General features: G+C 35.9%; 1 protein-coding gene across 1 annotated transcript in view; it reads left to right on the top strand.

Annotated features, from left to right (window-relative positions):
• COL24A1 (collagen type XXIV alpha 1 chain) overlaps positions 1–13,532 on the top strand; it is a 382,692-nt gene that overhangs the window by 278,968 nt on the left and 90,192 nt on the right. The window contains exon 38 of the mRNA XM_007457245.1: positions 12,374–12,427. Coding sequence (XP_007457307.1) covers positions 12,374–12,427 — 54 coding nt within the window. The remainder of the gene's footprint in view (positions 1–12,373; positions 12,428–13,532) is intronic.

The raw sequence follows: 13,532 nt of genomic DNA, 5'->3' as shown, positions 1-13,532 counted from the left end.
CAGGAATGCAGTCCACTAACATTCGAGTGCTGGTTGCTATAAGCCATGCCCCCTTTCCCCATCTCTATCTGATCCCCAGTGGTCAAGCCCCCAGGTTCCCCAAATGATCCTCATGAAGACCTGACTGGGCAACCCTGGAAGCATCCTGCAACAGTAGGGGAGCTGAATATCCACTTTGGGTTCTCCTTTTCCCACAGAGAAACTATAGGCCAAGGGGATCACTCTGTATGGTGCTGTGCCTGGGGGAAAGACAGTGCAATCCAAATGAAACCTCTCCTCTTACCCTTCTAATGTTCTTCTCAGTCTCTGTGGTTCAAGGACATGCTTCAGCCTCACCCTCAGGTTCTAAGCCATACTTCTAGAGATTTGGGCATATCTTTTGCCTTTCTAAGGTTCATGGTAGTTTTCATCATTTTAGAGGACTCATCAGGACTGGACCCACAGAGAAGCCAAGTAGCAAGTGCCAAGAAAGTGCAATTATCTTCCTGAGAATTTTTATCAAATTCGTTTTTATATAAGAAAGTTATTAACAGTTATTAATGTTTTAGCATGGATTTATTTTTCAGTCAACTAGCCTAGTTCCCTAAGAGAATGCTAAAGTTGATGGGGGTGGGGGACGCAGAACTTAAAAAAAAAGAAAGGCCTAACCATGCCATAGGACAACACAGGCAGAAATCCCAGAGAGGGATGACACCGCATGACAAATGGTGATGGGCAGAGCAGAGATGAAAAAGGGGATCAAAACAAAACATGGAAAAATCATAAACACAGATTTCATCTGCTTCATATTTTTTCCAGGAATAATCCTCTTGTACACATCTTTGGTGCCTTTTTTAGTAACAACACATGTGTGTTTCTTTTTTATTCTTTTTGTTGTTTCCTTGGAATTTTAAATGCCTTTTAGCTCATAAACTTAATAAAAATACCACAGCATATTTTTTCAAAAGAATTTTCTGATCCAAGGAACTATTGCTTAATCAGACAGCCTGATGTTGGATTTATTTTTGCACTTCAGAAAAATTCTTCCTTAGGCAATGTCACAAAGATGCTACCTTAAAAATTCTTTAAAAAATAAACAAGAAAGAGATGTTCTTCTTTCTAAAAGATTGGGAAATGATATCTGGTTTGAAAAATAAGGCAAGAGAAACGTTAGTAACAAATTCCCAAATCCAAGATGTAGACTCTTTGAACAAAGGAAAATATTTTGTATTTTATGCTTGAGTTCTGCTCTAAAATATAAGTTGTATTTTGTATTTTATGCTTGAGTTCTGCTCTAAAATATAAGTTTTCTAAATGCATAACTCTGTATGAGGAAAATAGTTTGGAAGTTTCTCAGAAGAAACATCTGCCTGACTTATGGTCCTTCATTCATTTCTAAAAAGGTCTATCATTCTGGTATGTAAGATCTAAACAGAGGTGAAGCTGTGCACTACAAAACTGAGTATATATAAATGAAGTTATCTCATTTTATTCCTTTACAACAAAACTTGATTGGATTTATTGAAGTGTTAATTTTCCCATCTGTCTAGGGTGGTATGATATTAGGTTGAGGTGAATATCTTAAGAGAAGCTAAAATAAAATAATGCACGCTTTTCTAAGAGGCTTTTCCGATAGACTCTTAAAAATGAAGTCAGAAAGATGAGAGGAATGAATATCAGCAGTTAGAAAAGAATGAAGTATACCTGACTCTTCTTTCTAAGACAGTTTCCTTGGTAGCCCTGAAAAATAATCACTTTGGAAATTTGAGGTCAGTGGCATTAAGGAGTAAAGGATTATCTAAATCCTTATCTTCTGAATGATTCATATGACTCTGGTGTTAGACTTGTTTGTTCTGAACTGTTGTGTTGCAAAGCAGCACAAAATAGAAAGAACCCTGCACTGACCACTGTGCAAGAATTGTTGAAACCCCTGCTCTGTCACTAAAGAGCTGTACATTGTTGGGTGAGTCATTCTTTGGTTTCTTGGCTTACACATTACACATAATAAAGGGGTTGGAACTATGCAGAACACCCCAAGAAGACTGTGCCAGGGAAGATGCTGAACTGGTAGGACTTTGCTCCTTCTTTTCCTGCTTGAATCAGAAAAGATCCTTGCATGTCTATTTAACATAGTAGCTTCTATATAGGCTTTTTTGAGACAAAAAGCTTAGCCTTAAAAAAGCATTAGCTTGGATGTTTCTAAATTTATGTTAGCCTTACAAACTGTGACTCTCTAAAATGTATTTGTCCATTCACTAATTCAGTGAAGTTTATGAGTTCTTTCAATGAGAGAACTCTGCGAAGAACTCTGCTAAGCCTTAGGGACACCACGGGGAAAGAGAGGAGCAAGGTTCCTGATCTCAGATTTGATAATATCATGCAGAAAACTGACATTAGACAAGATCATTGAAGGTTGTGATAAATGCAATGATGAAAATAAACAGGCTGATGATAAAGAACAACTGGTTAAGGGAAGGGGGAAGCCAACTAGTATGGATGGAGAAACTATTTACACCAGAGTAGTGAGGAACGTCTTCTCTAGATAGGGGAGGATTGAATTGAGACCTGAGGAGTGAAAAGGAGCCAGTCATGCAAAGAACTTTGGGAGATCTTTCAGGGTAGATAGAATAGCAAGGGCCAAGATGTGGAGATGAGAATGATCTAGGTATTTTTGGAAAAGTTAAAGGAAGCTATTATAGCATAGTGAATAGTGAAAAGTTGTTTGGATGGGCTTGAGGAAATAGGTAGAAAGCAGATCATGAAGGACCTTTTAAACCATGGTAAAAATTTGGGTTTTATTTAAAGTGTAGTAAGAAGCCACTGAAAGGTTTCAAGCAGAAGAAAAACATTGTCTCTGATGAGAGCACTCTCTATAACTTCCAAACTTTGTTTAACAATGTCTAGTGTTATTGGCTATCACAAGGGATAAAATAAATTCCAGGAAAAAGAAATAGATAAAATAAATTTGAATTACCAAAGCATGTGGTGTACCAAGACAATTAAGTGAGGGCAAGAATGGTCTTTTCAACAAATGATGCTCGAACTACTGGATATCCGCACACAAAATAATTAAGTTGGATCCTCCCTTATATTATACACAGAAATTAACTCAAACTGGGTCACAGACCTAAATGTAAGAGTTAAAACTATAAATGTCTTGGAAGACACCATAGGAGTAAATCTTCATGACCCTGGTTTATGCAAAGCCTTCTTAGATAACACCAGAATTACAAGTAACAAAAGGAAAAATAGATAAATTGTACTCCATTAAAATTAAAAGTTTTATGCATCAAAGAAAGTGAAAAGACTCCCATAGAATGGGAGAAAATATTATTTGCAAATTGTATATGATAAGGTACTGGTATCCAAAATATATAAAGAACTCTTACAACTCAATAATAAAAAGACAACCCAATTGAAAAATGAGCAGTCTTTAAACAGATATTTCTCCAAAGAAAATATACAGTTGGCAAATAAGCACATGAAAAGATGCTCAACATCATTAGCTGTTAGGAAAATGCAAATAAAGCTACAATGAGATACCGCTTCACATCCACTAGGGTGGTTATAATAAGGAAAAGAAAACAGAAAATAACAAGTGTTGATGAGAATATAAAGAAATTAGAATCCTTATACATCATTGGTGGGGGTGTAAAATTGTGCAGCCACTTTGTAAATCAGTTTGGCAGTCTCTCAAAATGTTAAAAACAGTTACCATTTGACCCATCAATTCTTGGTATATACCCAAGAGAATTGAAAACAGGATTCAAACAAAAACATTTACATGAATGTTCATAGCAGCATTATTTATGATAGCCAAAAAGTAGAAACAACACAAATGGTCATCAATTAACAAATGTCTATTAGTTAATGTAGTATGTTCACACAATGGAATATTATTTGGAATAAAAAGAAGTAATATATTGATCCATGCCACAACATTGATGACCCTTGAAAACATTATGCCTAGCAGCCAGTCATGAGAGACCACATATTATATGAAACGTCCCAAATAGGCAAATCTCTAGAGACAGGTAGTGAATTAGTGGTTGCCTAGGGCTGGGCAGTTAGGAGGAAACTTGTAGTGACTGCTAGTGGGTACAGGGTTTCTTTTTGGGATGTTGGAAATTGATTCTAAAATTGATTGTGGTGATGGTTACACAACTCTGTGAATATACTAAAAACCATTAACCTGTACACTTTAAATGGATTTATAGTATGGTATGTGAATTATATCTCAATAAAGTTGTTTAAAAAATATATGTGATGTGTTACTTCTGAGACAATACAGCTACTCTCAACAAAGTTTAAAATAATCAGTAGGGAATCCCAAATGCTTCCTCTGTGTTATAAGTAGGATGAACATCAAGCCAACTATTATCTGTCAACATGACATTTATTTAAAAGCATTCTTATTTCTTTAATCATTGAAGAAATCTCTTAAAACATGCACATTGTAGAAACTGCTGCTTTTTTTTCCAGTCTCTTCTGCAAGCCTCTAATTATACAAATGGGTTGCAGTGCGTCTTGTTAAACTTTTAAAACCCAACATTTTGGAGCAAAATATTACTTACACATTTCAGAACAAGCACGAAAATAAACCAGCCTAATATCAATGGAGGTTTACCACCACCACTCCCCAAAAGAAAAACAAACTATCTTTAAAGAGGAAAAAAGTGAACAGAAGAACCAGGGGAGATCTTGCTGATTATAATGACAGAAGAAAATGCAGCTTAGAGCACAGGTAACCCCTTTTCTCACACATAATGAGCTCTTCAAATATGTATGAAAGTTTGCTGTGTAAAAGGTTCCTAGTAGATCCATATGTTCTATCTCCTAGAAGCTAAAAGGTAGTATAAAAATCTGCCACTACCCTTTGCCTTTTATTCACGAACTTTGGTTTTACTTCCAACAGATAGTAAATGTTCTTTAAGGTGTTATTTATTTACAAATAAATACCTAACAGACTAGCTACTGTCTGATTAAGGCTAAATATTTTCTGCTTTGGGCATGTATTCTATCATTCATTTATTAAATATTTATTAAGCATCAGTTATATGCTGGACACAGTTCTGGGCACTAATGTTACAACAATGAACTAAACAGACAAGGTCTCTGCTGTCATGCAACACGTGTGGAAAGGCAGTGTGAACAAGAATAATAATTTCTGATAGTGATAAGTGCTATGAAGAAAATAAAACATAGTAATGGGATAGAGAATGTCCTGATAAAGGGACTACTCTAATTGGGATGGCCACAGAAGGATTACATGAGATTACATTGAGCCAGATGCCTAAGGATAAGAATCCAGTCATGTGAATATCTGAAAAAAAGCTTTCTAGGCAGAGGAAACATCTAATGCAAATGCTGCAAGGTAGAAAGGGCATTTATTAAATGCCCTATTTTAAAAAAGGGGGGTGGTGGTGGTAGTCAAGTAGCTAGAGTATAGTAAATAACTGGGAAACACAATGTCAGAGAAATAGGAAGGAGGCAGATCACGTAGGGGATTATAGACCATGATAAGAGGTTTGAAGATTACTCTACTTGCAATGGACAGCCATCTGGAAGGTTTTACACAGGGAGAGATGCTTGATTAACATTGTTGGTGATCATTTGTGTTATTTCGAAGAAATGGAATGTAAGGGTAAAAGTGGACCAAACCACTTAGAAGTCTGTGGCAGTCGTGCAGATGAAAAAATGATAGGGTGGTCTGGAATGCAGGGGAGCAATAGAGATAGTAAATAATGATCAGATTCAAGACATCTTGGAGATAGAGTTGACTGGATTTGCTCATGGTTTAGATGTTGAGAAAGAGGGAAAATATAATAAAGAATAAATCCTGGTTTTTAGGCAGAGCAACGGAGTGGTTGATCATACCATTAAGTGTGTAATAGGGTTACAAGTTGGTACTTACACATTTGCAAATATGTAATTTCTTTATTTCAGGTTCATATGGTTTTCCTCACAAGCCCTAACTTACTGATTAGTGAGGAGTGGTTGGGGGATTGGGGGAGACAGAGAGAAAATTTTTATATCCAATTCAATTGAAAGCTTAATCTGTTCCTGTAATTTAGTCGTCTCTTTAGGTAGTGCTCAGACCCTTATGATGCTTAGTCTCTCAGATGTACCCATCTTCCACCTCCTTCTTTTACTCCTTTCTAATATTGAGTCTGTGTTTGCTGTGGTGACAAAGACGAGGAGGCCTTAGATCTAGAGGCAGGTATTATTCATACTGATTGGGACGTGATAATGTCCCTTGTCAGTTTGCTTACTGCCCACCCTCGTGGCCTTTGATGATGATGTCTCTAAGCTGGTAATTTTCATTTCTTTTTGTGGGGTGTTCCCTTGCTTAAATAGCCTGTCAGCCTCTGCTAATCATTAGAGGTCTGCTAATCCCTCTGAGGTCTGCTGTGATTTTCATTCAGCTCTAGCCCAGGCAGTCTGCTCTTCAGCCCTTACTACAGAGCCACATCTTCCTAGAGTAATGGCCACCGATACACACATGCAAGCTCCCCAGGTGTTTCTTAGTTCCCTTCTACATCATATAGGAATCAAGGAGTAGCTCAGGAAAATATAACAATATGGTCTCCCTCATTTTGACTTTGCTGAGGAACCAAATTGATAGAGCCATAAAGCATGTGATAGCTAGAGAAAATGTACCTTTTCTGAATCCTGAATGAGTAGTAGGGAACAAGGGTCTCTTTCTGCCAAAACTCAGAATGAGGAAAATCTGAACACCAATGTCTCTCTGTCTCCCTCTTTGCCTTCCCATATTCTCCTGGGGGCAAAGGAAAAGTCTTAAGCTTTCTCTTTACTTCCCCTATGTCATATCCTCATCCTTCTACCATCTAGTAAAAGCCTTAGAGTTCTACTGTGATAAATAGAAAGTGTGTCTTCTCTACAGTTTAAGATAGCCTTGTGTGCTGGGTGCCCCAGGCTCAGCTTGTGAAATGTTAAAGTTAGAAACAAAGAAAATAGAAACATCATCTCTTAATATATTCAACCCCTGTACATATGAATCCCTTGGGCTAAATAGGATAAAGTCCATGTAATCAAAAAGGCAAAATAGAAAAGTATTTTAATAATTTTCAAAATATTGCCCTATTAACAAAGGAGATGGGGAAAACTGAGAAGCAGTTCAGGGGTTCAAGGAGGGAATTCCAAGAGTTCAGTTTGAGACACACAAAGTTTAAGATGCCCATTAGAAATTCAAGAAGAGATGTTGAAGGTAGATCAGAAAGTCAGTGGTGCAGTCAGGACAGGTGATATAATTTTAGGAAACATTAGAATGTGAGATGGTCTTTAAAGCCACAGGGACAGGATGAGATCACCTAAAAAGAGAAAAGAGAAGAGGGCACTCCAACGTTAAATGGTTGGGCAGAGAAGGAGCCAGCATATAAGGAGATATAAGTAAGTGGAAAATCGGGGAAGTGTGCTGCCATAAAAACAAAGGTTTAAAAAAGTTTCAAGAATGAAAAAGAAGTTTCCGATAAAATGAGTTGGATAACCAGCCATTGGAGGTGGCTATATGGAAGTCAGTTGGTGACCTGAAAAAGAGCAATTTCAGAGGTGTGGTAAGAACAAAAGCCCAAATGAAGAGAGAATGAGAGTAAGGAAATAGTGACAATGAGCATAAACAAGTCTCTCAAAAGTTTTTCTGTGAAGGGGGAGCAGAAAATGTTGCTAGAAAAGTACATGAGAAATTGAATGAGAGAATGGAAAAGACAAAAGGAAGGTAGGAAGGAAGGGAGGGACATGAGATCAAGGAAGGATTTTTTTAATGAGTAATATTTAGCATATTTGAATACTATTGGAAATGATCCAGTCAAGAGAGAAAAATTGATAGTGCAAGTGAAAGGGGGATATTTTCAGAAGAGAGAGCCTTGAATAAGTGAGAGGACATGGGCTTCTTATATGTGTAAGTGAGGAGCTGGCCTCAGGCAGGAAACAGAGACACTTCTTTTGTAAGAGAAGAGAAGCAGAATATGTGGGTGCATAAGTAGGTGTATTGGGAAGTTGGGTGTTGGGAAGAGGAGATGGCTCTCGTTTAATTGCTACTATCTCTCAGATATGAAGCAAGGTTATTAACTTGAAAATGAGGAGGGAATGGAGGTTTGAAGATAGAGATGAATGTGTAAGTCATCTTTCAGAATAACAACAAATGTCTCAATTATACACATTTGTGAAACTTACTTATGCTTGTCACTTATGTCAGAGCTGTTATTTTTGCATTATCCACAAATTTTTCTTAATATTTAAATATATAATGTTTAAATATTAAATATATGATATTTAAATATATAACTTACAGTGATGCCTAAACTAAATTGTTGGTTGGCAGGTAGCATTGTCATGCCATGGTTTTCAGCTGATACCTGAGTATTTAAATTCAGTACCATTTTGGAGTACTGACAGGATAAAGGGATTTATGAATTCCCTGTTAGTATTGCAACAAAGGTCTAACTTTTTTTTTAAATTATAAAATTAAGTCGCGTATTTACATATTGAAGAAAAACTATCCTCTCAATAGATAAAACAAAAACCATTTAGTGGCCTTCCCTGGTGGCACAGTGGTTGAGAGTCCACCTGCCTATGCAGGGGACACGGGTTTGTGCCCCGGTCCGGGAAGATCCCACATGCCGCGGAGCGGCTGGGCCCGTGAGCCATGGCCGCTGAGCCTGCGCGTCCGGAGCCTGTGCTCCACAACGGGAGAGGCCACAACAGTGAGAGGCCTGCGTACCGCAAAAAAAAAAAAAAAAAACATGTAGTAAAATTTAACTTCCATACGTTGACTATGATATTTAATGGTGAAACTTAAAAGAAATGAGCAAAGGTCACTACTATTTACCATTTCTATTCCCCATTTACTCAGAGTCCCAGCCAGTACAGTGAAATGAGAGAAGTAATCTACAGACAGATTATTAGAATTCATGAGAGTTTAGCAAGATGCTATATATAAAATTAATATACCAAAAAAAAGATTCCATTCTTTTCTACCAGCAAGAAACAGAAAACTTTTAAAAATATAATTTAAAAATAAAATCCAATACAATCAGCAAAAATTAAGTACCTAGGAATAAATCTAACAAAAGATATGCAAAATTTTATTGAAAAAAAAGTGTGTAGTAGTTTATTAACAAAGACCTAAATAAATGGAGAGATATTTCATGGATAGGAAAACTCAATATCAAAAAAATTTAACTCTCCCTTATAAATTCAGTACAGTTTCAGTCACAATCTCTACAGGTTTTTTTTTTATATAACTGGATTGATGAAAAGTGGTTTTAAAATGTGTGTGGAAGATCAAAGGTCCAATATCAAGACAGTTTTCAAGAACAGGTTGCTGATGTTGGTGGGGAGTGGTATTTGAGAGGGAGAACTTGCCCTACCTGATATCGTAACTTATTATTGAAGCTAGTCATTTAGTCAGTGTCATTCATTCACAGATAGACAAATAGACCAATGGAAATAGAATGTAGACTCAGATCTAAGGATATTTTGAAACTTAAAGTTTAATAAATTGATTATGCATTGCAGATTTATAAGGAAAGGATAATATATTCAGTAAATGGTACTGGTACAATTGGTTATCCAAATGGAAAAAAACAAACCTCTCCTTCACATGAAAGTACAAGCACACAAAAGAATGAAATCCCAATTAGATTAAAGACCTAATTATAAAAATCAAAATTTTAAATTGGAGAACATTTTATGACCTCATGGAGGAAGGGGAAGCAGTAAGGATCTCTTAAGCACTAAAGAAATAAAACAAGAAGAAAATAGTGATGAATCTGACTACATTAAAATTTCAAATTTGTGTTAGTGAAAAATTATAGTGGACAAAGTGAGAAAATAAGCTCCAGGCTGGGAAAAGAGATTTGTGATATACAGAATGAATGAAATACAAGTATCAGGACATTAAGGACAGCCCAGTAGAATACTGGACAGAAGATGAGAACTAGAGATTCACATATAGATGTTGAATTACTGTATAAATAGATATTCATTCCTCCTTAATAATCAGGGACATGTGAATTGAAATCCCAAATAATACATCATTTTGCTCCCTTGAGACAGACAAATTTTAAGTCTGATAGTACCAAGCATTATGGAAGATTTGGAGTAATTGGAACTATTAAACGTTGCTTTGGGAATATAAATTGGCAAAATCTTGTATACTGAAACGTGCATATATCCTACAAGCCAGCAATTCAACTCCAGGGTATATACCCTCGCCCAAAAAACTCTTGACGTGGGCACATAGTGATATGTACAAGAGTGTTTATTGCAGCATTATCTGTAACAGAAAAAAAAAAAAAAACTACCAAAAATTCTTCACTAGGAAAATGGTTGAATAAGTTGTGGTTTGATAACAAAATGTAATCCTGTAGGAGTGAAAACAAAGTGTAAGTAAAGCAGAGACACTGAATAATTTCAAAAACAAAATGTTGTGTTCAAAAAATTTCAGAAGAATATATAAAGTGTGATACTGCTTATTGAAAGTTTGAAAAGATGCAAAATAACCATATAATATTTGGGAATATATACAAATGGAGTGAAAGTATAAAGAAATGCATGTGAATGATAAACAGATTGAGGACAATTGTTGCACCTGAGTGAGGGGGGAAGGTGATGTGTCTGCTAACATAAGTTTATATATGGGACTTCAGTTGTATGTATGTGTGTGTGTGTGTGTGTGTGTGTAGCTTCTGTTTCTTAAAGTGGGTGGTAGGTAAATGGGTGCTCATTATACCTTTTAATATCTTCTATATATATTTATATATATTTAAATATTACATAATGCACTTTAAAAAGACAACAGACATTCGTGAGAAGTGACATTTATTGAGCTCTTCAGTATAAGTCTATTCCTTTCTAAGCTTTGAATGCATTATCTCATTCAATCTTAGTAACCCTTTGAAGAAGTATTAATATATCCCTGCTATATAACAGGAAACTGAGGACTTTAGAAGTCAAATAGTCTACTTATGGTCATATAGCCATTAGGTGACAGAGCCAGAACATGAAACTACAGCTGTCTGACTTAAATGCTCATATCGTTAACCTCTATGAATGTTAATCAGCCTCTCTTAAAAAGTCCACGTTAACCACAAAGAAGTCTCATGTTAGTGCAACTATCATTTCAACCTCTGGATGCAGCTAGAACTACAGCAGTAGAACTTAACCAGTATGGCCTCTAAATTCAGTGGACTTTCTGAAGCTAGAAGAACATTTGCTCAGGAGCACAGGGCATGACTCATTTCCTTAGGTATCTGTTTATTCGTTCAACAAATATTTATCAAGAGCCAACGCAGCACAGTGGTAAACCACAATTTATTTCTTGTCTGCATCATTTTTGCAGTTTGCCAAGCTTTGGGACGCAAATTTGAAATTTCCATTTTCATTTCCAACTAATGCAAGGAATGCTATGATTAATTATTAGCTATTTTAGAGCTTGCAGTCTGGCTTACTATGGATCTCATTTAAGCCTAACCATTGTTGACCTGCAAATTCACATGACATTTAAATTATTTTAGCCACTTCTTACTTTAATAAAGTGTTTATTGAAAACTTTTAGTCTACTTTTGTCTAAACAAAATACAGGTTGAAGTGAAAATATTGTTTTAAACAGTTTGATATGACTATCTCTTTTCTCTCCATGTATTTTCCCTCTCTCCTTTTTTTTCCACAGATCAAATAATATTTGCTTAATCTTACACTTCATTGAGATTTTAAGATTCTCCTTGACAGTATGTTAGATATATGGTATAGTACTATACATTCAACAAGATGTTGAACCCATACTAGCTCACAGAACTGCTGAAATGGATGCATTTGGGTTAACTTTAATTACATTATCATTAATTCAATGGGTGTACTAAAATCAAGTTGTTTTCCCTCTGTAGTTAAGAACAGTTTAATTTGGTCTATCTTGGCCAGTTTGTTTTTGTTTTTGTTTTTGTTTTTTGTGGTTTTTTTTTTTTTGCGGTACGCGGGCCTCTCACTGTTGTGGCCTCTCCCGTTGCGGAGCACAAGCTCCGGACGCGCAGGCTCAGCGGCCATGGCTCTCGGGCCCAGCCGCTCCGCGGCACGTGGGATCTTCCCAGACCGGGGCACGAACCCGTGTCCCCTGCATCGGCAGGCGGACTCTCAACCACCGCGCCACCAGGGAAGCCCGGCCAGTTTGTTTATGTGAACCTTACTCACTGGTAACAGCTGGGCTTCTAAATCATCATGACCTCTTTTTAAATAATTATACAAACGTAATATTGTTAAGAAGTAACCCTTGTTTTTACTTAGTGTTCAAATCAGTGATTATGTGATATAAGTATTTAAACATTCTTTCTAGTCCTATCTTTAACAATGTATTTCCTTTTTCATACTCGATATTCAGGGGCCTGAAGGAACTGTGGGACTGCCAGGACAAAGAGGTCGTCCAGGGAAGAAGGTAATTTTTTTTTTTACGTCTTTTTATGCTGGTTTTCTTCCTTCGGACATGCCCAGAGCTCCGTAGCATACTGTGGTGTTTTTATTTGCACTGGAGATAAAACAATAAAGAACGATAAATTTGGCTTAAAAGGCACATTTGTATAAATTAATATTTAATTCCACTTAGGAGTACTTATTACCTTATTACTTATAATCTGAAGTCAAATTTTCTACCTTGTAGTTTATGAAAAGATCTTTGCCTTTTCTTCTCCTGTTTACCTTAGTGGACCATGGGCAGGAAAAGAGAGAAAAGAAAAATACTATATGATTTGTGCTACTCAGTAACAACATTAGTAAAATATTTCGGGGGAGAGAAATATTAGAACTGTTTCTGGGTTTGTTTTAATTGTACTTTTCCAAATTGAAAAGGTTAATGATTGATTTTATCTTTCCTATACATTAACTAAGAAACAGAAAACAGTATGTTTTATTTGCTTCCTTTATATTTTACTAAGAAAATGTGATGTGTTTGTAAAATTTAGCACAATATAATGAATAATTCATCCTTGGGTAGAGTCAATAATTTGTTCAAGTATTGGTGAGACATAAAAATGATTTTCACATTGTACTACAACAGTTTTGAATATATTTACTATAATTAACCACAAATTACACCATATTCTAGTTCCCAAAATCGGATCTGTCATTTCTGTGAATATGCACCTAGTCCATCTTTTTCATAATTTGGGGACAGTATAAGATAATAAAAGATAAAAGTGAAAGAGGTAAATTTTAGTTGCCATTCTTACCCATGAAAATAAGCCCAATATTGAAGTCTCTTTTCATCAGACATAATATTATGTCTAAATGATTTTACAAGTAGGACAGTGCAGGTCCTTACAACAGCCTGTGTCTTTGGGAAAGCCTGTGAATTATTATAAATAACCAAAAATTTCCTGACTGTGATCACTGTTTAATTTTTCTTTGTATCTACTTGATTATCAATAGTAGAACAGGTTGGTTCCAACATGCAGAAAATGAATTATAACATTTAATGTTTAAAAGCTGCTGTACTTTGGTATTAGAGAATGATTAGTTAGCCTATTGGAAAACAGAAGGTAATT

The sequence above is a fragment of the Lipotes vexillifer genome, unplaced genomic scaffold (genome assembly GCF_000442215.2).
Source record: "Lipotes vexillifer unplaced genomic scaffold, Lipotes_vexillifer_v1.1 scaffold250, whole genome shotgun sequence".
In the NCBI taxonomy this organism is placed as follows: Eukaryota; Metazoa; Chordata; class Mammalia; order Artiodactyla; family Lipotidae; genus Lipotes; species Lipotes vexillifer.
Note: the sequence above shows the minus strand (reverse complement) of the source record. Positions and strands in the feature narration are given on the sequence as shown.